Source organism: Ranitomeya imitator, chromosome 6, assembly GCF_032444005.1.
Source record: "Ranitomeya imitator isolate aRanImi1 chromosome 6, aRanImi1.pri, whole genome shotgun sequence".
Taxonomy (NCBI): Eukaryota; Metazoa; Chordata; class Amphibia; order Anura; family Dendrobatidae; genus Ranitomeya; species Ranitomeya imitator.
Window position 1 is genome coordinate 522,429,103 of NC_091287.1, and position 27,832 is coordinate 522,456,934.

General features: G+C 45.8%; 1 protein-coding gene across 1 annotated transcript; it reads right to left on the bottom strand.

Annotated features, from left to right (window-relative positions):
• Window positions 1–358: 358 nt before the first annotated feature.
• LOC138643447 (uncharacterized) lies at window positions 359–26,457 on the bottom strand. Its single transcript, XM_069732356.1, has 4 exons — window positions 26,190–26,457; window positions 25,662–25,986; window positions 24,594–25,373; window positions 359–365 (listed from the first exon to the last, which is right to left on the bottom strand). Exons 1-4 carry the CDS (start codon window positions 26,455–26,457, stop codon window positions 359–361), a joined length of 1,380 nt encoding a protein of 459 aa, XP_069588457.1.
• Window positions 26,458–27,832: the final 1,375 nt, after the last annotated feature.

Genomic DNA, 27,832 nt, shown 5'->3' on the forward strand with positions numbered 1-27,832 from the left:
GATGCCAATTCTTTTTCAGTTAGCATATGCACATTGGTCTCCAAAACAGCTTCTTTGACAATATACATGCTTAAATCATATAATTGGAGTAGCCTAGACTATTGTCAAGCCTCCGAATGTCCCTCTCATCTCACAGACTTCCTATTCACATGCTGGTTGTGGGCATGCAAATGAGCAGAGATCTGGTGCAAAGAGATTGAAAGTGGAAATGACACTGGGCTTACTGCCTCGATTATGGAGTAATGACTTCACTGCATATTTAATGCTGCCCGTACTGTGCTCATGTGCATATTTATTACCTGTATTTAAATAAATGCATTTTACAAGACTCAGATATTCTACAGAACAGGAGGAGACATTAGATCCTGGGGAAAAGAGAGGACATATCTGAAACAAATTCTGGATAATATGAAACTTGGTGATATTAACTTTCAGGTCAGGTTCCCTTGATGTAGTGAGGGCAGCAACATGACTACTCTCCCCCCTCCCCATTGAAAACACGTCAACAAACAATACCAGCCACTAGGGTTGAGCGACCTTGACTTTTTTAGAGTCGAGTCGGGTTTCGCAAAACCCGACTATCTCAATAGTCGGGTCGAGTGAAATCGGCCGATTATGACGTAAAGTCGGGATCGACCGAAACACGAAACCCAATGCAAGTCAATGGGGCAGCATAGTCGGCAGTGAGTGGGGGCCAGGAAAACACCTAGATTGCCCATTTTAATGCCAAAACCATGCATTCTTCTTAATGAAGCTTGTCAATCTTACTTTCCCTTATAATAATAGTTAAGGTAAGGTAAGTATTTAAACTTTGCAAGTGCTGTGATCCTGAGCAAGCAGGGGGGGCCCACTCGTTGGCATTGGCACTGGCACAGGGCCCCTCAAAGTACGGCGGTGTGTTTGCACGGCGGGGGCGCCTCCCACCGGCAGTGACACTTTTGCGTACTATGAGGGGCCCTGTGCCAGTGACGTCGCCAACGAGTATTCCTCCCCCCACCTGATGAAGGAACCTGCACTTTCATCTGCACCTTCCTCTTTGTCCCCGTGTAAGGTGGTATGGTATGCGGGAAGAGGAACCTGACTTTCAGCAGGGTCACAATCTTGCTGTGTAGCGTGCACGGGGAATGTTGCGTTATGGGTCAATGTACCAGCAGACTCATCTATCACTGGCTGGGCAATGGGCAGGATGAGGAGGAAACACAGATATAGGCCCAAAGAATAAAGTGGTTTAAATGCAGTTCAAAATTGGTAAGAGGACTAACCAGGGGGCATTGCTTTGTTCAGTGGAGGACAACTGTAATGAGAGGCTGACACAGAGAGTAGGCCCAAATCAGTAATTAGTCTAAATGCAGTTCGAAATTGGCAGCAGTAGTAAACAGGCGGCACAGCTTTGTTCAGTGGAGGAGAACAGCAAGGAGCGGCAGACACCAATAGTAGGCCCCAACCCAACTAGTAGGCCAAATGCAGTCTAACATTAACAACTACTTAACGAGAGCCTGAAAATGGAATTTCAGGACAGGAAACCAGGAGAACAGCAAGGAGCGCCAGACACTGTTAGTAGGCCCCAACCCAACTAGTAGGCCAAATGCAGTTGTTCCATTTAACAACTATTTAACAAGAGCCTCAAGATTGAAGCAATGGAGAGGCAACCTGGGGAACACCTTGGAGTGGAACACACCGTCTCTACACCCCTGACCCAACTTGTAGGCCGCATGCAGTTTTGTTTTCAACAACTACTAAACGAGAGCCAGAAGATTGAAGCAATGGAGAGGCAACCTGGAGAACACCTTAGAGCGGCAGACACTGGTAGTAGGCCCCAACCCAAGTACTAGCCCCACTGCAGTTAGATTTACCAAAAAATACTAAACGAGAGCCTGAAGATCAAAGCTCAGAAAAGGCAACCCGGAGAACACCTTGGAGCGGCAGACACTGGTAGTAGGCCCCAACCCAAGTACTAGCCCCACTGCAGTTAGATTTACCAAAAAATACTAAATGAGAGCCTGAAGATCAAAGCTCAGAAAAGGCAACCCGGAGAACACCTTGGAGCGGCAGACACTGGTAGTAGGCCCCAACCCAAGTACTAGCCCCACTGCAGTTAGATTTAAAAAAAAATACTAAACGAGAGCCTGAAGATCAAAGCTCAGAAAAGGCAACCCGGAGAACACCTTGGAGCGGCAGACACTGGTAGTAGGCTTTAAACCCAAAATTTTGGTCAATGGAGTTTATAAAATGTTCCAGGGGTACACAGGCAGCATTGGTGTGGTAAGCGGAGGACAATTTCTATTTGGGACTGCAGACAGACTTAGTAGGCTGTCCCCTGTGGACCATGCATCCACAACATTAACCCAGTGCACCGTAATGGACATGTAACCTTTCGTGGACATGCCTACTGGTCCATGCATCTGTTGTCAGGTGCACCTTTCTACTATTAGATAGCCTGAGAGCATGGACAATGCGGATTTTTACATGATGGTGGAGGGCTGGGATGGCTTTTCTTGCAAAAGAAGTGACGACTGGGTAGCTCTTACCGTGGTACAGCGTAGTCCATCTGGGCTTTATAATTATAAATAAAAGAAAAAAAGTAGGCTGTATGCACTTTGAAATAGGTTCCAGGGGTACACGGGCGGCAGTGGACTGGTCACTGGAGGACTAGTGGAAGGAGGGACCGCAGACAGGCTTCGAAGGCCTAACATAAAAAAATTGGGCTGTAGGCACTTTTAAATTGGTTCCAGGGGTACACGGGCAGCATTGGTCTGGTCAGTGGAGTAGTAGTAGAAAGAAGGGACCGCAGGCAGGCTTCGAAGGCCTAACATAATAAAATTGGGATGTAGGCACTTTATAATTGGTTCCAGGGGTACACGGGCAGCAGTAGACAGGTCAGTGGAGGCCTAGTGGAAGGAGGGACCGCAGACAGGCTTCGAAGGCCTAACATAAAAAAAATTGGGCTGTAGGCACTTTATAATTGGTTCCAGGGGTACACGGGCAGCATTGGTCTGGTCAGTGGAGGAGTAGTAGAAAGAACGGACCGCAGACAGGCTTCGAAGGCCTAACATAAAAAAAATTGGGCTGTAGGCACTTTTAAATTCTTTCCAGGGGTACACGGGCAGCAGTAGACAGGTCAGTGGAGGCCTAGTGGAAGGAGGGACCGCAGACAGGCTTCGAAGGCCTAACATAAAAAAAATTGGGCTGTAGGCACTTTTAAATTCGTTCCAGGGGTACACGGGCAGCAGTAGACAGGTCAGTGGAGGCCTAGTGGAAGGAGGGACCGCAGACAGGCTTCGAAGGCCTAACATAAAAAAAATTGGGCTGTAGGCACTTTTAAATTGGTTCCAGGGGTACACGGGCAGCATTGGTCTGGTCAGTGGAGTAGTAGTAGAAAGAAGGGACCGCAGACAGGCTTCGAAGGCCTAACATAATAAAATTGGGATGTAGGCACTTTCTAATTGGTTCCAGGGGTACACGGGCAGCAGTAGACAGGTCAGTGGAGGCCTAGTGGAAGGAGGGACCGCAGACAGGCTTCGAAGGCCTAACATAAAAAAAATTGGGCTGTAGGCACTTTTAAATTCGTTCCAGGGGTACACGGGCAGCAGTAGCCAGGTCAGTGGAGGCCTAGTGGAAGGAGGGACCGCAGACAGGCTTCGAAGGCCTAACATAAAAAAAATTGGGCTGTAGGCACTTTCTAATTGGTTCCAGGGTTACACGAGCAGCAGTAGACAGGTCAGTGGAGTAGTAGTAGAAAGAAGGGACCGCAGACAGGCTTCGAAGGCCTAACATAAATAAAATTGGGCTGTAGGCACTTTCTAATTGGTTCCAGGGGTACACGGGCAGCATTGGTCTGGTCAGTGGAGGAGTAGTAGAAAGAACGGACTGCAGACAGGCTTCGAAGGCCTAACATAAAAAAAAATTGGGCTGTAGGCACTTTTAAATTTGTTCCAGGGGTACACGGGCAGCAGTAGACAGGTCAGTGGAGGCCTAGTGGAAGGAGGAACCGCAGACAGGCTTCGAAGGCCTAACATAAAAAAAATTGGGCTGTAGGCACTTTTAAATTCGTTCCAGGGGTACACGGGCAGCAGTAGACAGGTCAGTGGAGGCCTAGTGGAAGGAGGGACCGCAGACAGGCTTCGAAGGCCTAATATAAAAAAAATTGGGCTGTAGGCACTTTTAAATTTGTTCCAGGGGTACACGGGCAGCATTGGTCTGGTCAGTGGAGTAGTAGTAGAAAGAAGGGACCGCAGACAGGCTTCGAAGGCCTAACATAATAAAATTGGGATGTAGGCACTTTATAATTGGTTCCAGGCAGGGCCGGCTCCAGGTTTTCGAGGGCCCCGGGCGAAAGAGTCCCAGTGGGCCCCCCCTTTAACACATACCCCGATTTATGATGCACAGATACGGCAGAGAAATGTATAGTACAATGCCAGATTTCACTTCTTACATGAGTGACAGCTATTGTAGATTCTGCAGTGTATATATACAGGAGGAAAGGTGCTGTGCAGTGTATATATACAGGAGAGGTGCTGTGCAGTGTATATATACAGGAGGAAAGGTGCTGTGCAGTGTATATATACAGTAGAGGTGCTTTTCTGTTTTGAGTTTTTCTATGAAACAAAGACTTTTCTGCATAAACAACGTTGTTTGGTTTTGCGGCCCCAACAGATCTGTGCTACAAAGTAACAGGCGGCTCGGGCATTAATGAGGGACCTGATGCTGAATCCTTTCCACAAACCCTAATGACCCAATTAGTGCCCCGTCATTAGAAGCTCATTAAACGCCTCCCTGTCCCGAGCAGTCATGTACAGTATGGGGGGATCCTGCAGCCCACCCCCTGACTGCTCCATACCATACACTGCCCTCTGTCGCTCTCACTATTATCCTGTGCATTTCTCTGTCATCGTTACCCCATGTTACACTTGTCACCCCCCACTACAGAGTAGCAGGGCAGCCAATGTCACCACCTTCCGGACCCTAATGGCAGCAGGAAATGTCTGCTCCTCTATTGGGTTGGAACCTGATTTAATCAAGGAATAATGTGGATTTGTTGCCGGTGGCTGCAGGGGAAGGGTTAAGTGATGCCATGTCCTTGGTGGGAGCAGTGGCATCTGCTGGGACCTGGACAGACACAACCAATGCTGCTGTGACTGCACAGTGTGATGTGGAGGAGAGAAGCTGAGACTCCGGAGCAGAAATCACCCACATGCCAGCACTGGGCAGAGTCCCTCCAGTCACCAGCCTGGGGCCACTGGGCCCCAATGTACAGCCCACAGCTCAGTTTTATCCATGGCAGCAGCTCCCCTTCCTCCTGGCATCTGGTTAACCCCATTTATGCGGGTCGGATTGTTATCTTTAAGGTTCAGCAATAACCTTCATACAGATGGGAAGGGGTTAAGCTTCTTCCTACCCCACTGGTGCAGGTTTGGTGCAGCATGCATGTATTCTGGGTGAGCTGGGCGGCTACAGGCTGCACCCCACCAGCTGCTCCTCCAGACATCACCCACATTTTTAGGCAGCGGAGAAAGACAGCAGCAGACTGAGCCACAACTGCAAGATACCTTTGCACTCAGGCACTGGTAGGACAGAGCTCCTCCGGGATCTGCCTGATAAACTTCAGCACTGTCTGCAGCCACCCAGGGGGGAGAGCAGAGAATGTGCTCTCTCCGCCCACAATGTCACACTGGCTGCCTTCTGGTAACCCCTATGTGTGCCTGCCTGGCTGCACTGACTGAGTGAGAAGATGCTTGTTTCAGAGCTGGCACATAGGGGTTAAGAGAACGCAGCCAGCATGACTTTGTGGGGGGAGAGAGCATGTTATCTCCTGCTCTGCTCTCCCAGCTGTATCTATGACAGCATGAGTGGGCCCCCCCTCTCCCCAGGGCCCCGGCATTTGCCCGCTGTGCCGGGTGCTGACGCCGGCCCTGGTTCCAGGGGTACACGGGCAGCAGTAGACAGGTCAGTGGAGGCCTAGTGGAAGGAGGGACCGCAGACAGGCTTCGAAGGCCTAACATAAAAAAAATTGGGCTGTAGGCACTTTTAAATTCGTTCCAGGGGTACACGGGCAGCAGTAGACAGGTCAGTGGAGGCCTAGTGGAAGGAGGGACCGCAGACAGGCTTCGAAGGCCTAACATAAAAAAAATTGGGCTGTAGGCACTTTCTAATTGGTTCCAGGGGTACACGGGCAGCATTGGTCTGGTCAGTGGAGTAGTAGTAGAAAGAAGGGACCGCAGACAGGCTTCGAAGGCCTAACATAATAAAATTGGGATGTAGGCACTTTATAATTGGTTCCAGGGGTACACGGGCAGCAGTAGACAGGTCAGTGGAGGCCTAGTGGAAGGAGGGACCGCAGACAGGCTTCGAAGGCCTAACATAAAAAAATTGGGCTGTAGGCACTTTCTAATTGGTTCCAGGGGTACACGGGCAGCAGTAGACAGGTCAGTGGAGTAGTAGTAGAAAGAAGGGACCGCAGACAGGCTTCGAAGGCCTAACATTAAAAAAATTGGGCTGTAGGCACTTTCTAATTGGTTCCAGGGGTACACGGGCAGCATTGGTCTGGTCAGTGGAGGAGTAGTAGAAAGAACGGACCGCAGACAGGCTTCGAAGGCCTAACATAAAAAAAAATTGGGCTGTAGGCACTTTTAAATTCGTTCCAGGGGTACACGGGCAGCAGTAGACAGGTCAGTGGAGGCCTAGTGGAAGGAGGGACCGCAGACAGGCTTCGAAGGCCTAACATAAAAAAAATTGGGCTGTAGGCACTTTTAAATTGGTTCCAGGGGTACACGGGCAGCATTGGTCTGGTCAGTGGAGTAGTAGTAGAAAGAAGGGACCGCAGACAGGCTTCGAAGGCCTAACATAATAAAATTGGGATGTAGGCACTTTCTAATTGGTTCCAGGGGTACACAGGCAGCAGTAGACAGGTCAGTGGAGGCCTAGTGGAAGGAGGGACCGCAGACAGGCTTCGAAGGCCTAACATAAAAAAAAAATTGGGCTGTAGGCACTTTTAAATTGGTTCCAGGGGTACACGGGCAGCATTGGTCTGGTCAGTGGAGTAGTAGTAGAAAGAAGGGACCGCAGACAGGCTTCGAAGGCCTAACATAATAAAATTGGGATGTAGGCACTTTAAAATTGGTTCCAGGGGTACACGGGCAGCATTGGTCTGGTCAGTGGAGGAGTAGTAGAAAGAACGGACCGCAGACAGGCTTCGAAGGCCTAACATGAAAAAAAATTGGGCTGTAGGCACTTTTAAATTCGTTCCAGGGGTACACGGGCAGCAGTAGACAGGTCAGTGGAGGCCTAGTGGAAGGAGGGACCGCAGACAGGCTTCGAAGGCCTAACATAAAAAAAATTGGGCTGTAGGCACTTTTAAATTCGTTCCTGGGGTACACGGACAGCAGTAGACAGGTCAGTGGAGGCCTAGTGGAAGGAGGGACCGCAGACAGGCTTCGAAGGCCTAACATAAAAAAAATTGGGCTGTAGGCACTTTTAAATTCGTTCCAGGGGTACACGGGCAGCAGTAGACAGGTCAGTGGAGGCCTAGTGGAAGGAGGGACCGCAGACAGGCTTCGAAGGCCTAACATAACAAAATTGGGCTGTAGGCACTTTTAAATTGGTTCCAGGGGTACACGGGCAGCATTGGTGTTGTCAGCGGAGGCCGATTGTAATGAGTGTCTGCCAGTTAGTTGTCCCAAACAATAAATACATGTTAATCTCTCGCATGACAACAAAACGAAACCACCAAAGGGTGCAATCATTCGGTACTGGGGTGGGCTCCTCTGCGTAGTTTCAGACCTAGTAATTTGGCACAAAGTATTTACTTGGGTAAATATAGGACACTGCCCCTGACTATGTTAAGTACCATCATACATGTCAACACAATGGTATTGTCAGTGGCAGGAATTTACGGATGCCAGCGCATAGACTAAACATTGGTGGAACTGTGAGAGATAATTGTGCAAGTGGTTTAGCAATGTTTGAGCTGGGGGTGGGGGAACTCTCTTGTGGCCGGCGGTACAGGCCCAGGGCCCCTCATGTTACAACAGTGTGTCTGACGTTGGGTGCGCACCACCACCGCCAGAGACACTTTATTGTACTATGAGGGACCCAGTGGCAGTGCCGTCGACCAAAAGCGGGCACACCCACTTCTTCAGACAAACAGCACTCTCACGGGTGCTGGCGCCAAGTGGCGATACCACGGCCCCGTGTGGGGAGTTTGGCCATTTAGGGAGGTGTAAACATGTCGTATGCTGGACAATCAGCTGCTGTAAATTACGAGATTGGAAAAGTCATTCAGAATAGCCCACAGGCAAGACCTTTTCATAGGAAAGCTAGGTGTCGGCCGGGCAAGGTGGGGCAAAAGATTTCGAAATCCAGTTGTGGTTCATTTTAATGAAGGTTAGATCATCTACATTTTGGGTAGGCAGAAGAGTCCTTTTTTCGGTTAATATTGAACCTGCAGCACTGAATACTCTTTCGGATAGGACACTAGCTGCCGGGCAAGCAAGCTCCTGCAATGCATATTCTGCCAATTCTGGCCAGGTGTCTAATTTGAATGCCCAGTAATCAAATGGGAATGACGGTTGAGGGAGAACGTCGATAAGGGATGAAAAATAGTTAGTAACCATACTGGACAAATGTTGTCTCCTGTCACTTTGAATTGATGCTGCAGTACCTGTCCTGTCTGCGGTCATAGCAAAATCACTCCACAACCTGGTCAGAAAACCCCTCTGTCCAACGCCACTTCTGATTTCTGCCCCTCTAACACCTCTGGTCTGCTGGCCCCTGCAGCTCGTGTGAGAACGATCACGGGCGCTGTGTGCTGGGAATGCCTTAAGCAAACGGTCAACAAGAGTTGATTGTTTGGTTGCTAATATTAGTTCCAAGTTCTCATGTGGCATTACATTTTGCAATTTGCCTTTATAGCGAGGATCAAGGAGGCAGGCCAACCAGTAATCGTCATCGTTCATCATTTTAGTAATGCGTGTGTCCCTTTTGAGGATACGTAAGGCATAATCCGCCATGTGGGCCAAAGTTCCAGTTGTCAAATCTGCGGTTGTGCTTGGTTGAGGGGCAGTTTCAGGCAAATCTACGTCACTTGTGTCCCTCAAAAAACCCGAACCCGGCCTTGCCACGCCAGCAATTTCCAGTGGCCCCGGAAAAGCTTCCTCATTAAAAATATAATCATCCCCATCATCCTCCTCATCCTCCTCCTCCTCTTCGCCCGCTACCTCGTCCTGTACACTGCCCTGGCCAGACAATGGCTGACTGTCATCAAGGCTTTCCTCTTCCTCTGCTGCAGACGCCTGATCCTTTATGTGCGTCAAACTTTGCATCAGCAGACGCATTAGGGGGATGCTCATGCTTATTATGGCGTTGTCTGCACTAACCAGCCGTGTGCATTCCTCAAAACACTGAAGGACTTTACACATGTCTTGTATCTTCGACCACTGCACACCTGACAACTCCAGGTCTGTCATCCTACTGCCTGCCCGTGTATGTGTATCCTCCCACAAAAACATAACAGCCCGCCTCTGTTCGCACAGTCTCTGAAGCATGTGCAGTGTTGAGTTCCACCTTGTTGCAACGTCTATGATTATGCGATGCTGGGGAAGGTTCAAAGACCGCTATTAGGTCTGCATACGGCTGGAGTGTACGGGCGAACGGCGGATATGTGAGCAAAGTCCACGCACTTTGAGGAGCAGGTCGGATAACCCCGGATAACTTTTCAGGAAGCACTGCACCACCAGGTTTAAGGTGTGAGCCAGGCAAGGAATGTGTTTCAGTTGGGAAAGGGAGATGGCAGCCATGAAATTCCTTCCGTTATCACTCACTACCTTGCCTGCCTCAAGATCTACAGTGCCCAGCCACGACTGCGTTTCTTTCTGCAAGAACTCGGACAGAACTTCCACGGTGTGTCTGTTGTCGCCCAAACACTTCATAGCCAATACAGCCTGCTGACGCTTGCCAGTAGCTGCCCCATAATGGGAGACCTGGTGTGCAACAGTGGCAGCTGCGGATGGAGTGATTGTGCGACTGCGGTCTGTGGACGAGCTCTCGCTTCTGCAGGAGGACGAGGAGGAGGGGGTGCGAACGGCTACAGCCAACTGTTTCCTAGACCGTGGGCTAGGCAGAACTGTCCCAAAATTGCTGTCCCCTGTGGACCCTGCATCCACAACATTCACCCAGTGTGCCGTGATGGACACGTAACGTCCCTGGCCATGCCTACTGGTCCATGCATCTGTTGTCAGGTGCACCTTTGTGCTCACAGATTGCCTGAGTGCATGGACGATGCGCTCTTTAACATGCTGGTGGAGGGCTGGGATGGCTTTTCTGGAAAAGAAGTGTCGACTGGGTAGCTCGTAGCGTGGTACAGCGTAGTCCATCAGGGCTTTGAAAGCTTCGCTTTCAACTAACCGGTAGGGCATCATCTCTAACGAGATTAGTCTAGCTATGTGGGCATTCAAACCCTGTGTACGCGGATGCGAGGCTAAGTACTTCCTTTTTCTAACCATAGTCTCATGTAGGGTGAGCTGGACTGGAGAGCTGGAGATCATGGAACTAGCGGGGGTGCCGGTGGACATGGCAGACAGAGACGGTGGGAGATGGTATTGTTGCCGCCGGTGCCCTAGATGCAGTGTTTCCTACTACGAAACTATTGATTCCCTGACCCTGACTGCTTTGGCCTGGCAAAGAAACCTGCACAGATACTGCAGGTGGTGCGGAAAATGGTGGCCCTACACTGCCGGAAGGGATGTTGCGTTGCTGACTAGCTTCATTGGCCGAGGGTGCTACAACCTTAAGGGACGTTTGGTAGTTAGTCCAGGCTTGCAAATGCATGGTGGTTAAATGTCTATGCATGCAACTTGTATTGAGACTTTTCAGATTCTGACCTCTGCTTAAGGTAGTTGAACATTTTTGACAGATGACTTTGCGCTGATCAATTGGATGTTGTTTAAAAAAATGCCAGACTGCACTCTTTCTAGCATCGGATATCTTTTCAGGCATTGCAGACTGAGCTTTAACCGGATGGCCACGCTGTCCTCCAACAGGTTTTGACTTTGCCACACGTTTTGGGCCAGATACGGGCCCGGCAGATGGAACCTGTTGCGATGTTGATGCCTGCTGCGGCTCCTCCTCCTCCGCTTCAGAACTACTGCCGCCTTGTTATGAACAGGTGATTCAGAACCACAATGGACCTGGTGAATACGAGCACAGAAAATGATCTGATAGTTGCTAAACACATAGGACGGGCTCTGAGACGTGGGAACTCTGCTGACTGCAATCCCTAATCCTATCACACCACACTAGAGGTAGCCGTGGAGCACTCCTGACCAGACCTAGGCGCCTCGGGCACAGCCTGAGAAACTAGCTAGCCCTGAAGATAGAAAAATAAGCCTACCTTGCCTCAGAGAAATTCCCCAAAGGAAAAGGCAGCCCCCACATATAATGACTGTGAGTAAGCTTATGCAGGGCAGACAGGCCACAAGAAGGATCCAGGAGAGAGCAAGACCAATACTGGAACAATGACTGGAGTCCAGGAACAAAGAACTAGGTGGAGTTAAATAGAGCAGCACCTAATGACCCAACCTCGTCACCTGAGGAAGGAAACTCAGAAGCCGCAGCCCCACTCACATCCACCAAAGGAAGCTCATGGACAGAACCAGCCGAAGTACCACTCATGACCACAGGAGGGAGCTTGACTACAGAATTCACAACAGTACCCCCCCCTTGAGGAGGGGTCACCGAACCCTCACCAGAGCCCCCAGGCCGACCAGGATGAGCCAAATGAAAGGCACGAACCCGATCGGCAGCATGAACATCAGAGGCAAAGACCCAGGAATTATCTTCCTGACCATAACCCTTCCACTTAACCAGGTACTGGAGTTTCCGTCTCGAAATACGAGAATCCAAAATCTTCTCCACTATATACTCCAACTCCCCCTCAACCAAGACCGGGGCAGGAGGGTCAACGGATGGAACCACAGGTGCCACGTATCTCCGCAACAATGACCTATGGAATACATTATGGATGGAAAAAGAAGCTGGAAGGGTCAAACGAAAAGACACAGGATTAAGAACCTCAGAAATCCTATACGGACCAATGAAACGAGGCTTAAACTTAGGAGAGGAAACTTTCAAAGGAATATAACGAGACGACAACCAAACCAAATCCCCCACACGAAGTCGGGGACCCACACAGCGCCTGCGGTTAGTGAAACATTGAGCCTTCTCCTGGGACAATGTCAAATTGTCCACTACATGAGTCCAAATCTGCTGCAACCTGTCCACCACAGTATCCACACCAGGACAGTCCGAAGACTCAACCTGCCCTGAAGAGAAACGAAGATGGAAACCAGAATTGCAGAAAAACGGCGAAACCAAAGTAGCCGAGCTGGCCCGATTATTAAGGGCGAACTCAGCCAAAGGCAAAAAGGACACCCAGTCATCCTGATCAGCAGAAACAAAACATCTCAGATATGTTTCCAAGGTCTGATTGGTTCGTTCAGTTTGGCCATTTGTCTGAGGATGGAAAGCCGAGGAAAAAGACAAATCAATGCCCATCCTAGCACAAAAGGCTCACCAAAACCTCGAAACAAACTGGGAACCTCTGTCAGAAACGATGTACTCCGGAATGCCATGTAAACGAACCACATGCTGGAAAAACAATGGCACCAAATCAGAGGAGGAGGGCAACTTAGACAAGGGTACCAAATGGACCATCTTAGAGAAGCGATCACAAACCACCCAAATGACCGACATCTTTAGAGAGATGGGGAGATCAGAAATAAAATCCATAGAGATATGTGTCCAGGGCCTCTTCGGGACCGGCAAGGGCAAAAGCAACCCACTGGCACGAGAACGGCAGGGCTTAGCCCGAGCACAAATCCCACAGGACTGCACAAACGAACGCACATCCCGCGACAGAGACGGCCACCAAAAGGATCTAGCCACCAAATCTCTGGTACCAAAGATTCCAGGATGACCAGCCAACACCGAACAATGAACCTCAGAGATAACTCTACTCGTCCATTTATCAGGGACAAACAGTTTCTCCGTTGGGCAACGGTCAGGTCTATTAGCCGAAGGTCACCCCCACTTTCCACACCTATAGAAACATACAGGCCATTAACACCCAGAAACTTATGATGAACTTGCAGTCCTCATTGGCCCCTATTTCCTCCATCTCATGTCCTGATTCTGCATTGAAGCATTACAATGAAACCCTGCAAAGTGCTCTGGATGAAGCTGCTCCTCCTATACATAAAACAACTCGGCACAGACGGCAACAACCGTGGCACACGCTGCAAACACGTTTCCTGCAGCGGTGCTCCAGGTGCGCAGAACGTCTGAAGAGAAAATCTAATCTACCCGAAGATTTCATCCATTATAAGTTCATGCTAAAGACATACAATTCTGCCCTTCACCTCTCCAAACAAACCTACTTCAACACCCTCATCACCTCCCTGTCCAATAACCCTAAACGTCTCTTTGACACGTTCCAGTCCCTACTCAACCCAAGAGAGCAGGCCCCAACCACGGATCTCCGTGCTGACGATCTGGCCAATTACTTCAAAGAAAAAATTGACCACATTCGACAGGAAATCATCTCCCAATCTCTTCATACCATGCACTGTCCTCCCTCCCCCACTGCATCTAGTTCACTCTCTGACTTTGAAGCAGTTACAGAAGAAGAAGTAAGCAGGCTCCTTGCATCTTCTCGCCCGACCACTTGCACCAGTGACCCCATTCCGTCACATCTCCTCCAGTCCCTTTCCCCGGCTATCACCTCTCACCTAACAAAAATATTCAACCTTTCCCTCACTTCCGGTATTTTTCCCTCCTCATTTAAGCATGCCATCATACATCCATTACTTAAAAAACCATCCCTCGATCAAAACTGTGCCGCTAATTATAGACCTGTCTCTAATCTTCCCTTCATCTCTAAACTCCTCGAACGCCTGGTCCACTCCCGTCTTACCCGCTATCTCTCAGATAACTCTCTTCTCGACCCTCTTCAATCTGGCTTCCGCTCTTTACACTCTACACTCTACACTGCCCTCATTAAAGTCTCTAATGACCTACTAACAGCTAAATCTAATGGTCACTACTCCATGCTAATTCTCTTGGATCTCTCTGCAGCATTCGACACTGTGGATCATCAGCTCCTCCTCACTATGCTCCGCTCCATCGGCCTCAAGGACACCGTTCTCTCCTGGTTCTCCTCCTATCTCTCTGACCGATCCTTCACTGTATGTTTTGCTGGTTCCTCCTCCTCTCACCTTCCCCTTACTGTTGGGGTTCCTCAAGGATCAGTCCTAGGCCCCCTACTCTTCTCGTTGTATACTGCCCCTATTGGACAAACAATCAGTAGATTTGGTTTCCAGTACCATCTCTATGCTGACGACACCCAATTATACACTTCTGCTCCCGATATCACACCGACCTTTTTAGAAAACACCAGTGATTGTCTTACCGCTGTCTCTAACATCATGTCCTCCCTCTATCTGAAACTAAACCTGTCAAAAACTGAACTCCTCGTGTTCTCTCCCTCTACTAACCTACCTTTGCCTGACATTGCCATCTCCGTGTGCGGTTCCACCATTACTCCAAAGCAACATGCCCGCTGCCTTGGGGTCATCCTTTATTCTGACCTTTCATTCACCCCCTACATCCGATCACTGGCTCGCTCTTCTTACCTGCATCTCAAAAACATTTCTAGAATTCGCCCTTTTCTTAATTTCGACTCTGCAAAAACTCTGACTGTTTCACTTATTCATTCTCGTCTGGACTATTGTAACTCTCTACTAATCGGCCTCCCTCTTGCAAAACTCTCCCCGCTCCAATCTGTCCTGAATGCTGCAGCCAGGATCATATTCCTCACCAACCGTTACACCGATGCCTCTACCCTGTGCCAGTCATTACACTGGCTACCCATCCACTCCAGAATCCAGTACAAAACTACTACCCTACTACCCTCATCCACAAAGCACTCCATGGCTCAGCACCACCCTACATCTCCTCCCTGGTATCAGTCTACCACCCTACCCGTGCCCTCCGCTCCGCTAATGACCTCAGGTTAGCATCCTCAATAATCAGAACCTCCCACTCCCGTCTCCAAGACTTTACACGTGCTGCGCCGATTCTTTGGAATGCACTACCTAGGTTAATACGATTAATCCCCAATCCCCACAGTTTTAAGCGTGCCCTAAAAACTCATTTGTTCAGACTGGCCTACCGCCTCAATGCATTAACCTAACGATCCCTGTGTGGCCTATTTATAATAAAAATAAAAAAAAAAGGTTCCTCGCATCATGTTCTCATACACTTTATGCAGTATTAGCCCTCTGTGTCTGTACTGCTACATACTTAGGCAGGTAACTGGTTCATGCAGCTTTACATGAACACCTGAGCCTTACACTATAGCTGGTCCGAATAACTAAAGCAATTGTTACCATCCACCTCTCGTGTCTCCCCTTTTCCCCATAGTTTGTAAGCTTGCGAGCAGGGCCCTCACTCCTCCTGGTATCTGTTTTGAACTGTATTTCTGTTATGCTGTAATGTCTATTGTCTGTACAAGTCCCCTCTATAATTTGTAAAGCGCTGCGGAATATGTTGGCGCTATATAAATAAAATTATTATTATTATTATTATTATTAGCCTGAAATTTTTGCAGCACCCGCCGCAAATCAGGGGAGATGGCAGACAAAATTACCCCCTCTTTGAGAATACCCGCCGGCTCAGGCAAACCCGGAGAGTCGGTCACAAAACTCCTAGACAGGGCATCCGCCTTCACATTCTTAGAGCCCAGAAGGTACGAAACCACAAAGTCAAAATGGGAGAAAAACAGCGACCAACGAGCCTGTCTAGGATTCAACCGTTTGGCAGACTCGAGATAAGTCAAGTTCTTGTGATCAGTCAAGACCACCACGCGATGCTTAGCTCCTTCAAGCCAATGATGCCACTCCTCGAATGCCCACTTCATGGCCAGCAACTCTCGATTGCCAACATCATAATTACGCTCAGCAGGCGAAAACTTCCTGGAAAAGAAGGCACATGGTTTCATCACCGAGCCATCAGAACTTCTTTGCGACAAAACAGCCCCTGCTCCAATTTCAGAAGCATCCACCTCGACCTGGAACGGGAGCGAAACATCTGGCTGGCACAACACAGGGGCAGAAGAAAAATGATGCTTCAACTCCTGAAAAGCCTCCACAGCAGCAGAAGACCAATTGATCACATCAGCACCCTTCTTGGTTAAATCAGTCAACAGTTTAGCAATACTAGAAAAATTATTGATGAAGCGACGATAAAAATTAGCAAAGCCCAGGAACTTTTGCAGACTCTTCAGAGATGAGCTGAGTCCAATCATAAATGGCCTGAACTTTAGCAGGGTCCATCTCGATAGTAGAAGAGGAAAAAATGAAACCCAAAAATGAAACCTTCTGATCACCAAAGAGACACTTTGACCCCTTCACAAACAAAGAATTTGCACGCAGGACCTGGAACACCATTCTAACCTGCTTCACGTGCGACTCCCAATCATCCGAGAAGACCAAAATATCATCCAAGTATACAATCAGGAATTTATCCAGGTACTCTCGGAAGATGTCATGCATAAAGGACTGAAATACTGATGGAGCATTGGAAAGTCCGAATGGCATAACCAGGTACTCAAAATGGCCCTCGGGCGTATTAAATGCTGTTTTCCATTCATCGCCCTGTTTAATACGCACAAGATTATACGCACCACGAAGATCTATCTTGGTGAACCAACTAGCCCCCTTAATCCGAGCAAACAAATCAGACAGCAGCGGCAAGGGGTACTGAAATTTGACTGTGATTTTATTTAGAAGGCGGTAATCAATACAAGGTCTCAACGAACCATCCTTCTTGGCCACAAAAAAGAACCCTGCCCCCAATGGCGACGACGATGGGCGAATATGACCCTTCTCCAAGGATTCCTTTACGTAACTCCGCATAGCGGCGTGCTCAGGTACAGACAAATTAAACAGTCGACCTTTAGGAAACTTACTACCAGGAATCAAATCGATAGCACAATCACAATCCCTATGCGGAGGTAGGGCATTGGACTTGGGCTCATCAAATACATCCCGGTAATCTGACAAGAACTCTGGGACCTCAGAAGGGGTGGATGATGAAATAGACAGAAATGGAACATCACCATGCACCCCCTGACAACCCCAGCTGGACACAGACATAGATTTCCAATTCAATACTGGGTTATGGACTTGTAGCCATGGCAACCCCAACACGACCACATCATGCAGATTCTGCAACACCAAAAAGCGAATATCCTCCTGATGCGCAGGAGCCATGCACATGGTCAGTTGGGTCCAATACTGAGGCTTATTCTTGGCCAAAGGCGTAGCATCAATTCCTCTCAATGGAATAGGATGCTGCAAGGGCTCCAAGAAAAACCCACAGCGCCTAGCAAACTCCAAGTCCATCAAATTCAGGACAGAATAGGATGACAAAGAGCAGATCAAAGTAACGGACAAAAGAAATTTCGACTGTACCGTACCAATGGTGGCAGAGCTAGCAAACCGCTTAGTGCGCTTAGGACAATCGGAGATAGCATGAGTGGAATCACCACAGTAAAAACATAGCCCATTCCGACGTCTGTGTTCTAGCCGTTCAGCTTTGGTCAAAGTTCTATTACATTGCATAGGCTCAGGTTTATGCTCAGATAATACCGCCAAATGGTGCACAGTTTTACGCTCACGTAAGCGTCGATCGATCTGAATGGCCAAAGACATAGACTCATTCAAACCAGCAGGCATAGGAAAGCCCACCATGACATCCTTAAGGGCTTCAGAGAGACCCTTTCTGAAAATTGCTGCCAGAGCACATTCATTCCATTGAGTGAGCACAGACCACTTCCTAAACTTCTGACAATATATCTCGACCTCATCCTGACCCTGACACAGAGCCAGCAATATTTTCTCTGCCTGATCCACTGAATTAGGTTCATCATAAAGCAACCCGAGCGCCAGAAAAAACTCATCAATATCACATAATGCAGGATCTCCTGGCGCAAGGGAAAATGCCCAGTCTTGAGGGTCGCCACGTAATAAAGAAATAATGATCCTTACTTGTTGAACTGGGTCACCAGAAGAGCGGGGTTTCAAAGCCAGAAATAGTTTACAATTATTTTTGAAATTCAGAAACTTAGCTCTATCTCCAGAAAATAACTCAGGAATAGGAATTTTAGGTTCTAACCTAGGATTCTGAGCCACCAAATCTTGAATGTTCTGTACACTTATAGCGAGATTATCCATCAAAGAGGACAGAATGTCCATGTCTACACCTGTGTTCTGAACCACCCTGATGTCTAGGGGAAAAGAAAGACAAAACACAGTGCAGAGAAAAAAAAATGGTCTCAGAACTTCTCTTTTCCCTCTATTGAGAAGCATTAGTACTTTGGGCCTCCAGTACTGTTATGAACAGGTGATTCAGAACCACAATGGACCTGGTGAATACGAGCACAGAAAATGACCTGATAGTTGCTAAACACATAGGACGAGCTCTGAGACGTGGGAACTCTGCTGACCGCAATCCCTAATCCTATCACACCACACTAGAGGTAGCCGTGGAGCGCTCCTGACCAGACCTAGGCGCCTCGGGCACAGCCTGAGAAACTAGCTAGCCCTGAAGATAGAACAATAAGCCTACCTTGCCTCAGAGAAATTCCCCAAAGGAAAAGGCAGCCCCCACATATAATGACTGTGAGTAAAGATGAAAATACAAACACAGAGATTTTTTAAGGAAGAATTTAGAAAACAAAATAAAAAAAGTGATTTTTTCAGAGAGAATTTAGAAACCAAACAAAAAAAAAGAACAAATAGGCTTTCTATGGCCCACTGTCTGAGAGAGAGAGATGGCACACCCAGGAGTCAGGACTGGCACACAAGCAGAAAGGCCAATATTAATCTCCCACTGTTTTTTTTAATTTTTTCAGGGAGAATTTAGAAACCCCCCCCCCAAAAAAAAGATTTTTTAAGGAAGAATTTAGAAAACAAAATAAAAAAAGTGATTTTTTTCAGAGAGAATTTAGAAACCAAACAAAAAAAAACAAACAAATAGGCTTTCTATGGCCCACTATCTGAGAGAGAGAGATGGCACACCCAGGAGTCAGGACTGGCACACAAGCAGAAAGGCCAATATTAATCTCCCACTGTTTTTTTATATTTTTTCTGGGAGAATTTAGACACACACAAAAAAAAATGATTTTTTAAGGAAGAATTTAGAAAACAAAATAAAAAAAAGTGATTTTTTCAGAGAGAATTTAGAAACCAAACAAAAAAAAAACAAATAGGCTTTCTATGGCCCACTATCTGAGAGAGAGAGATGGCACACCCAGGAGTCAGGACTGGCACACAAGCAGAAAGCCCAATATTAATCTCCCACTGTTTTTTTTTTATTTTTTCAGGGAGAATTTAGAAACACAAAAAAAATAATGATTTTTTAAGGAAGAATTTAGAAAACAAAATAAAAAAAGTGATTTTTTCAGAGAGAATTTAGAAAACAAAAAACAAAAAAAAAACAAATAAGCTTTCTATGGCCCACTATCTGAGAGAGAGAGATGGCACACCCAGGAGTCAGGACTGGCACACAAGCAGAAAGGCCAATATTAATCTCCCACTGTTTTTTTTTATTTTTTTCAGGGAGAATTTAGAAACACACAAAAAAATGATTTTTTAAGGAAGAATTTAGAAAACAAAATAAAAAAAAGTGAATTTTTCAGAGAGAATTTAGAAACCAAACAAAAAAAACAAAAACAAATAGGCTTTCTATGGCCCACTATCTGAGAGAGAGAGATGGCACACCCAGGAGTCAGGACTGGCACACAAGAAGAAAGGCCAATATTAATCTCCCACTGTTTTTTTTTATTTTTTCAGGGAGAATTTAGAAACACACAAAAAAAAATGATTTTTTTAAGGAAGAATTTAGAAAACAAATTAAAAAAAGTGATTTTTTCAGAGAGAATTTAGAAACCAAATAATAAAAAAAAAAGGCTTTCTATGGCACACTATCTGAGAGAGAGAGATGGCACGCTCAGGACTGGCACACAAGCCCAAAGGGCAATATTAATCTCCCACTGTTTTTTTTTTTTCAGGGAGAATTTATAAAACCAATGAAAAAAAAATAAATAGGCTTTCTATGGGCCACTATTTGAGAGAGAGATGGCACGCTCAGGACTGGCACACAAGCCCAAAGGGCAATATTAATCTCCCACTGTTTTTTTTTTCAGGGAAAATTTATAAAACCAATGAAAAAATAATAAATAGGCTTTCCATGGCCCACTATTTCACAGAGAGATGGCACGCTCAGGACTGGCACACAAGCCCAAAGGGCAATATTAATCTCCCACTGTTTTTATTTTTTCAGGGAGAATTTATACAACCAATGAAAAGAAAATAAATAGGCTTTCTATGGGCCACTATTTGAGAGAGAGATGGCACGCTCAGGACTGGCACACAAGCCCAAAGGGCAATATTAATCTCCCACTGTTTTTTTTTTCAGGGAAAATTTATAAAACCAATAAAAAAAAATAAATAGGCTTTCTATGGCCCACTATTTGAGAGAGAGATGGCACGCTCAGGACTGGCACACAAGCCCAAAGGCCAATATTAATCTCCCACTGTTTTTTTTTTTTCAGGGAGAATTTAGAAACCCCACAAAAAAAAAAACAGAAAAAAAAATGAGGCTTTCTATGGCCCACTATGTGAGATGGCACACACAGGGATGGCACTCGAGCAGAAATGCCAATCTTAATCTCCCACAGCTTTTTTTTTTGGGAGAATTAAAAAAAATAAAAATAAAAAATAAAAACACAGGGACTGTCCTACAATTACTATCTCCCTGCAGTAATCTCAGCCAGGTATGGCAGGCAGCAATAAGGAGTGGACTGCTGCACAAATGAAATAAAAAGTGTGGACAAACAAACAAGATAGCTGTGCAGAAAGGAAGGAACAACAGGATTTGTGCTTTGAAAAAAGCAGTTGGTTTGCACAGCGGCGTACACACAGCAATGCAGCTATCAGGGAGCCTTCTAGGGCAGCCCAATGAGCTACAGCACTGAGGAAAAAAAATGTAGCTTCCACTGTCCCTGCAAACAAAGGTGGTGTTGGACAGTGGAAATCGCTACAGCACAAGCGGTTTGGTGGTTAATGGACCCTGCCTAACGCTATCCCTGCTTCTGACTAAGCGGCAGCAACCTCTCCCTACGCTCAGATCAGCAGCAGTAAGATGGCGGTCGGCGGGAACGGCCCTTTATAGCCCCTGTGACGCCGCAGACAGCAAGCCAATCACTGCAATGCCCTTCTCTAAGATGGTGGGGACCAGGACCTATGTCATCACGCTGCCCACACTCTGCGTCCACCTTCATTGGCTGAGAAATGGCGCTTTTCGCGTCATTGAAACGCGACTTTGGTGCGAAAGTCGCATACCGCATGGCCGACCCCGCACAGGGCTCGGGTCGGGTTTCATGAAACCCGACTTTGCCAAAAGTCGGAGACTTTTGAAAATGAACGATCCGTTTCGCTCAACCCTACCAGCCACCTCTCGTGTCTCCCCTTTTCCTCCTAGTTTGTAAGCTTGCGAGCAGCAGGGCCCTCACACCTCTTGGTATCTGTTTTGAACTGTAATTTCTGTTATGCTGTAATGTCTATTGTCTGTACAAATCCCCTCTATAATTTGTAAAGCGCTACGGAATAAGTTGGCGCTATATAGAATTATTATTATTATAATAAGGATAGCTGTCGGCCAAAAAAAACCAACTTGTATAGGTGCCCACCTCATGGTGTCGTTGGTAGTCCCCAGCAGGAGCAAACTTTTGAGACCAAAACATCGTTTCTCGCAGGATTATAGGTCTTTCTGCAAGAAAAACATTTAGCAGAGATCAACTTTAGATGCCTTGTTTATATAAATCTCCACCACATGACACTGTGATTATCCTTCCTTCTATATTCTCCTAAATATACTAATAAATTATAAATATACAGTCAGGAAGCTGACGTGTGATATTCTACATTATAACTGTGTGACAGGCCCTGTGCAGTCATCATCATTATCTTTGATACGAGTTTCTGTCTTCTTATCATCTCAGTGGCACAGTCCACGAAAATGCATGATACAGTAAATTCTATATTGACTGAGATGATGATACCATTCAGAGAACATAAAACAACTAGATGGTGGCCCGATTCTAACGCATCGAGTATTCTAGAATATGTATGTAGTTTATTTATGAAGTTTTCAGAATAATGCAATTTATACACAGGATTCGGCCTGCTGGGCGCAACCAATTAGCGAAGCGTGGTTCAAACTCCGCGGCAATTCGCGACTGCACCTGTTGCTGATTGGTCACGCCTGGCCGCGAACAATCAGTGAAGCCAGGGCCAGCTCCAGGTTTTTGAGGGCCCCAGGCGAAAGAGTCTCAGTGGGCCCCCCTCTTTAACACATACCACGATTCATGATGCACAGATACAGAAGAGAAATATAGCACAGCCAAGAAGCATACAGCCCACATAGTATATAACACAGCCTATGTAGTATATAACACAGCCCACATAGTATATAACACAGCCCACATAGTATATACAGTAGCACAGCCCACTTAATATATAGCTCAGACACGTAGTATATTGCCCAGCCCCATAATATATTGCACAGCCACGTAATATATTGCACAGCCACATAGTATATAGCACAGCCACGTAGTATATAGCACAGAGACGTAGTATATAACACAGCCCATGCAGTATATAACACAGGCCAAGTAGTATAGAGCACAGCGATGTAGTATGTTGCCCAGCCACATAATATATACCACAGCCACGTAGTATGTAGCACAGAGACGTAGTATATAACACAGCCCACGCAGTATATAACACAGCTCATGCAGTATATAACACAGCCCACGTAGTATATAACACAGCCCATGTAGTATATAGCAATGTGGGCACCATATCCCTGTTAAAAAAAAGAATTAAACTAAAAAATAGTTATATACTCACCTTCCGTCGGTCCCTGGATCCAGCTCAGGCATTTACCGATGCTCCTCGCGACGCTCCGGTCCCAAGAATGCATTGCGGTCTCGCGAGATGATGAAGTAGCGGTCTCGCGAGACCGCTACAACATCATCTCGCGAGACCGCAATGCATGGGCCAGAGCGTCATGAGGAGCGGGAAAGGCTCCAGAAGGTGAGAATATAATGATTTTTTATTTTTTTTATTATTTTTTACGCTAGATCTTTTTACCATTGATGCTGCATAGGCAGCATCAATAGTAAACAGTTGGTCCCACAGGGTAAATAGCAGCGTTAACGGACTGCGTTACACCGCGGCATAACATGGTGTAACGCAGCCATTAACCCTGTGTGACCGCTCACCGGAGGGGAATATGGAGGTGGCACTGACGGAGAGTAGGAAGGGGAGAATTCGCGGCCGGACTGTGCCCGTCACTGATTGGTCGCGGCCTACCGGCCACGACCATTCAGCAACACGGGATTTCCGTTACAGACAGACGGACAGAAAGACAGAGAGACAAACAGACAGAAGTACCCCTTAGACGATTATATAGATAGATGTAATTCTCTGAGGGTCATCATGTGATCACATGACCTAATTGAAAAAAGTATACCATGAATTTCCAAACAGAAGGGAACAATCACATAAGTTAAAGCACCACTCCAGCATTTTTTTTATTTTTTTGCTTTAAATGTAATTTACCTAACCCCTGTCTGATACTCACATGTCGCCTCCTTCATCGTTTTCCAGCTTCGCTCCGTCAGTCTTTGGCAAAAAGTGTTTCATGGAGCGGTGCCAAAGTCACTTTTCAATACAAGTCTATGTGAATCTCTGTGCATTAAGATCTTGTGACGTAGCTTCTGACTTCCGGACAGTCAGAAGCTGCGCTGACAAGATGGCGCTACAGGACCGGAGCGGTGCTGAACTTGCTGAACGATACAGAATATATTGAAGGACTAGTGACAAGATGAATTATTTAAAAAAACATAGTGGCACATTAAACCAAAACTATTTAGGAGTCGTCTTATCTGGCAGCTAAGATCACGGTCCTCTCTATGGTAATTTCGCTAACTTTTCAGAGGACGAAATCATGGGGAAAAATGATGGTCAAGATAGTAACATAGTAGTTGGTTAGCAACAGGGCTGGCCCGAGAGATTACGGCGCCCTAGGCGAAACTATTTTGTTGCGCCCCTACTATTCTTGGCAGTAGATGAAAACTGGGGATATAAATTTAGGAGCAAAATAAACCACAACAACAATGATTAATTAACTCTCTCCTAACTCTTTAATCTTCTGAGAAGTTGTATAGGACAAATATATACAAAGTAATCAATAACACAAAACAAAAACGACCATAGGTAATTACAATTTTTGTTTCCTTGCCTTTTTTTTTTTAAAAGGATGACACTAAGTCACCGAGATTAATTTGTTTAGCAACTTCAGATTCTATCGAAATTGTTGCCAACCCAACCAACCTCTCTTGCGTCATATTTGCCCTTAAATATGTTTTAATTAGTTTTAGTTTTGAGAAGCTTCTCTCTCCTGAGGCCACGGACACAGGCAGAGTCAAAAGAATTCTTAGAGCCACCACCAGGTTGGGGACACTTTCTTTCAAGTCAGATTTAAGCAAAAGTTCAAGAACGTCTTTTGGTGATGAATCTTCTGGAACACGTCTTGACATTGCCTGCAGTTCACCACATAGCTCTATGGCATCGATGTCTTTTACTTCGTTGTGTGTAAGACACATTTCCAGAGCTTTACACTTATCCAGAACAAATTTGCTTGGTTTTCCCCCAAGTGAACGGATGTGGTACAAAAATCCAAATTTCAATTCCATTACTTTCAGCTGAGTGAACCGCTCATCAACTGAATTTATAGCAGTATCTAAGATCGCAACGTAAAAGTTAATTTTGAAACTCTGTTTCTTATCTCTTATGGGCTCATCTTTCCCTTCATAAGAGAACTGTCTGGTTTTTTTCTTTAAACGTTTTGGCGCAGAACTTGACTCAAAATTAGCTGGTATGCCAAGCTCTTCTGTGATTTCCCTCGCATCAACTAACAGCTTCTCAAACTCTTCATCGCTTCTTAATGATTGCAGATATTTCTTTGTTTTGTCAAGGTGTTGAGAAGCTAAATCGAATTCTTGTGACTGAAGTAACTTACTTGTCAAATTGATTTCGTACAAAATGTTGAACCATACTAGAGCAGATGTAACAAAAGAAAAGGTTCCAACTTGTTTAGCAAGACCTTGAGCTTCTAGCCGGGAGATATTTCCAGAGCTTCCTGTGAGACTAATATTTTCTGCTATGTCCATTAGGGCATCATGGACTTCGCTCAATTGGTAACGGAGGGGGGCCGGAGCATCAATTCTACTTTCCCACCTTGTTTCGCTTAGAGGTTTTAGAGTCAGAGATGGCAAATGACGCACGAGTACTTCCCAACGCTGAGTTGACGAAGAGAAAAATAAGTAGAGATTTTGAACTAACAGGAAAAAAATTGTCGCTCCAAAACAACATTTAGCGGCATCGTTGACGACTAAGTTTAGAGAATGGGAGCTGCATGGCACAAAGAATGCACGTGGGTTTATGTCCAAAATTCGTCTTTGTAGTCCAATGTTTTTTCCCTTCATGTTGCTCCCATTGTCGTAGCCTTGTCCTCGTAAGTTGTCCACACAGAGCGACAGTTCTTCAAATTTGTTCAAGACAGCGGCTGTCAAACCACCTCCAGTTGTATCAGAAACAGGAATGAATCCCAAGAAGTGCTCTTTAATTTCAAACTTTTTGTCTTCTGATGTGGAAACAAACCGAACAATAATAGTCATTTGTTCAACATGAGACACGTGTGTAGTACAATCCAGCACTACAGAAAAGTATTTTGCAGTTTTGACATTGTCAAGAATCTTTTCCTGAATACCATTACTTAGCAGTTGAATCATCTCATTCTGTATTGCAGGGGTGTCAAACTGCATTCCTTGAGGGCTGCAAACAGGTCATGTTTTCAGGATTTCCTTGTACTGCACAGGTGATAATTTAATCACCAACTCATTATTTGTGTAGGTGATTAAATTATCACCTGTGCAGTACAAGGAAATCCTGAAAACATGACCTGTTTGCAGCCCTCGAGGAATGCAGTTTGACATCCCTGCTGTATTGTTTTTCCCAAATAATGTGCATGAATCTCTTTGTCCCAGATTTTCCGAATGTGCTCACACATGACGGGATCGAACATAGCCAAATACTCCACAAATTTCAAAAAGTTCCCATTATTAGATGCAAACAATGCATCATTTGATCCACGGAACGCTAAGTTTTGCGTACCTAATACCATCACTAGAGCTATCAACCTTTCTAAAATTTGATGCCAGTATTTTTCTTGCTCTTCAATTTTGCGTAAGTGTTCTTCGTCAATGGTCTTGTTCATCTTAAGTCTATTTTCGAGTTCCTTCCGTTTTTGAAAGCTAATCATGTGATCTTTGCTTTTTTCGTGGCTGGCTAAAATAGCAGATGTTTTTCCAGTCATTTACACCATCAGTACCTAAGGCTGAGCGTTTGATGATTCCTAGTTGAAGTGATGAGTCTGGAAACAACGTGCAGCAAAAACAAAAAACTGAATTTTTCTGAATAGAATGCGTTAGCCAATTGCGTTCAAGACTTTCACCATTGACAAGACGACGTTTATAGTGAACACAAGAAAATTTTCTACGATTAGTGTCCAAAGGAAAATCGAAATCTTTAACTTGTGTGGGGCCAAGTTTTACTACATGTAGGCGTAAGTCATCATTGATTGCGGTCCACGTAGCGGGATCATCCGAAAAGTGTTTGCGTAGTATTTCTATAGTTGTACCAGCCTCCATGTCAGTACTGGTACTTTGATCAGATCTACCACCAGATATTGATGGTTGTAGTTCACTATTTTAAGCATGAGAAACAAATTCTATTTCCACATTCGATATTTCAGAGGCAACAGAAGCGTGTTGTTCCAACGTTTGGAATTCTGCGTCTTCATTTCTATTGCTTAGATATTTTAAAAATGACCCTTTGATTTTTTAAAGTGATTTCTCCTCCTCAGCTTTTCTTTTACGGTTCTGAAACCCCGAAAGTTTTTTCTTCTTATCAGCCATGACTCGTTACAACACACAGCATTTACCTAAAAGTTAACGCGCCGATTAAAATTGTTATCTGAACATTATATAATACGATTTTACTTTTAAGACAAAAACCACAAATTTCTTTAACAATTTCCAATGTTTCCAATATTTTTGAAAATCAAAACAATATACCTACCTCGCAGCGCCTAACACTTTAGAACCTAGGCCAAAAATTTACTAAAAACCTCCTATTTTCTATTTGCATTCATGAAACCTCATGGAACAACGAATCTAATGAATATGCAAAATAACAGCAATGGCTCACATGATAAAGCATGCAAACAGTAGAGACATACCTCGAAAATATTATGATCACGCGCGCCGATATGCAAAAAACGTAGATACTATCTATCTCCCTTGCCTTAGCTGGCCTGACTGGCAGTTCAGCCAGGAAGTCTATGCCAATGCATCAAAACAGACTCCTCCCACTAGCCGCATCGACTGCTGATGACATCTATCAATATATTCGCCAACTAGTACCTAGTACCTAAAGTCCAAACTACATATAAATAGGCCATATGGTACACCTACCTTTTAAGTATACGTATTTTTTTCTCTCGGGCGCCCCCTTAGTGTAGTGTGTGCTAAGTGTGCATTTTTGGTTGTTTGCTTTGCTTTGCCAACATTTAAAAACTTAGGAGCAAAATA

Excerpts from the sequence above, each read along its gene's own strand:
- LOC138643447 (XM_069732356.1), bottom strand. The coding sequence starts at position 26,457 with ATGAACAAGACCATTGACGAAGAACACTTACGCAAAATTGAAGAGCAA. Across the intron at positions 25,987-26,189 it reads TGCACATTATTTGGGAAAAA|CAATACAGAATGAGATGATT; the intron begins CAATACAGCAGG and ends TTGACACCCCTG. Across the intron at positions 25,374-25,661 it reads GACAATGGGAGCAACATGAA|GAGCGAAGTCCATGATGCCC; the intron begins GGGAAAAAACAT and ends CCGTTACCAATT.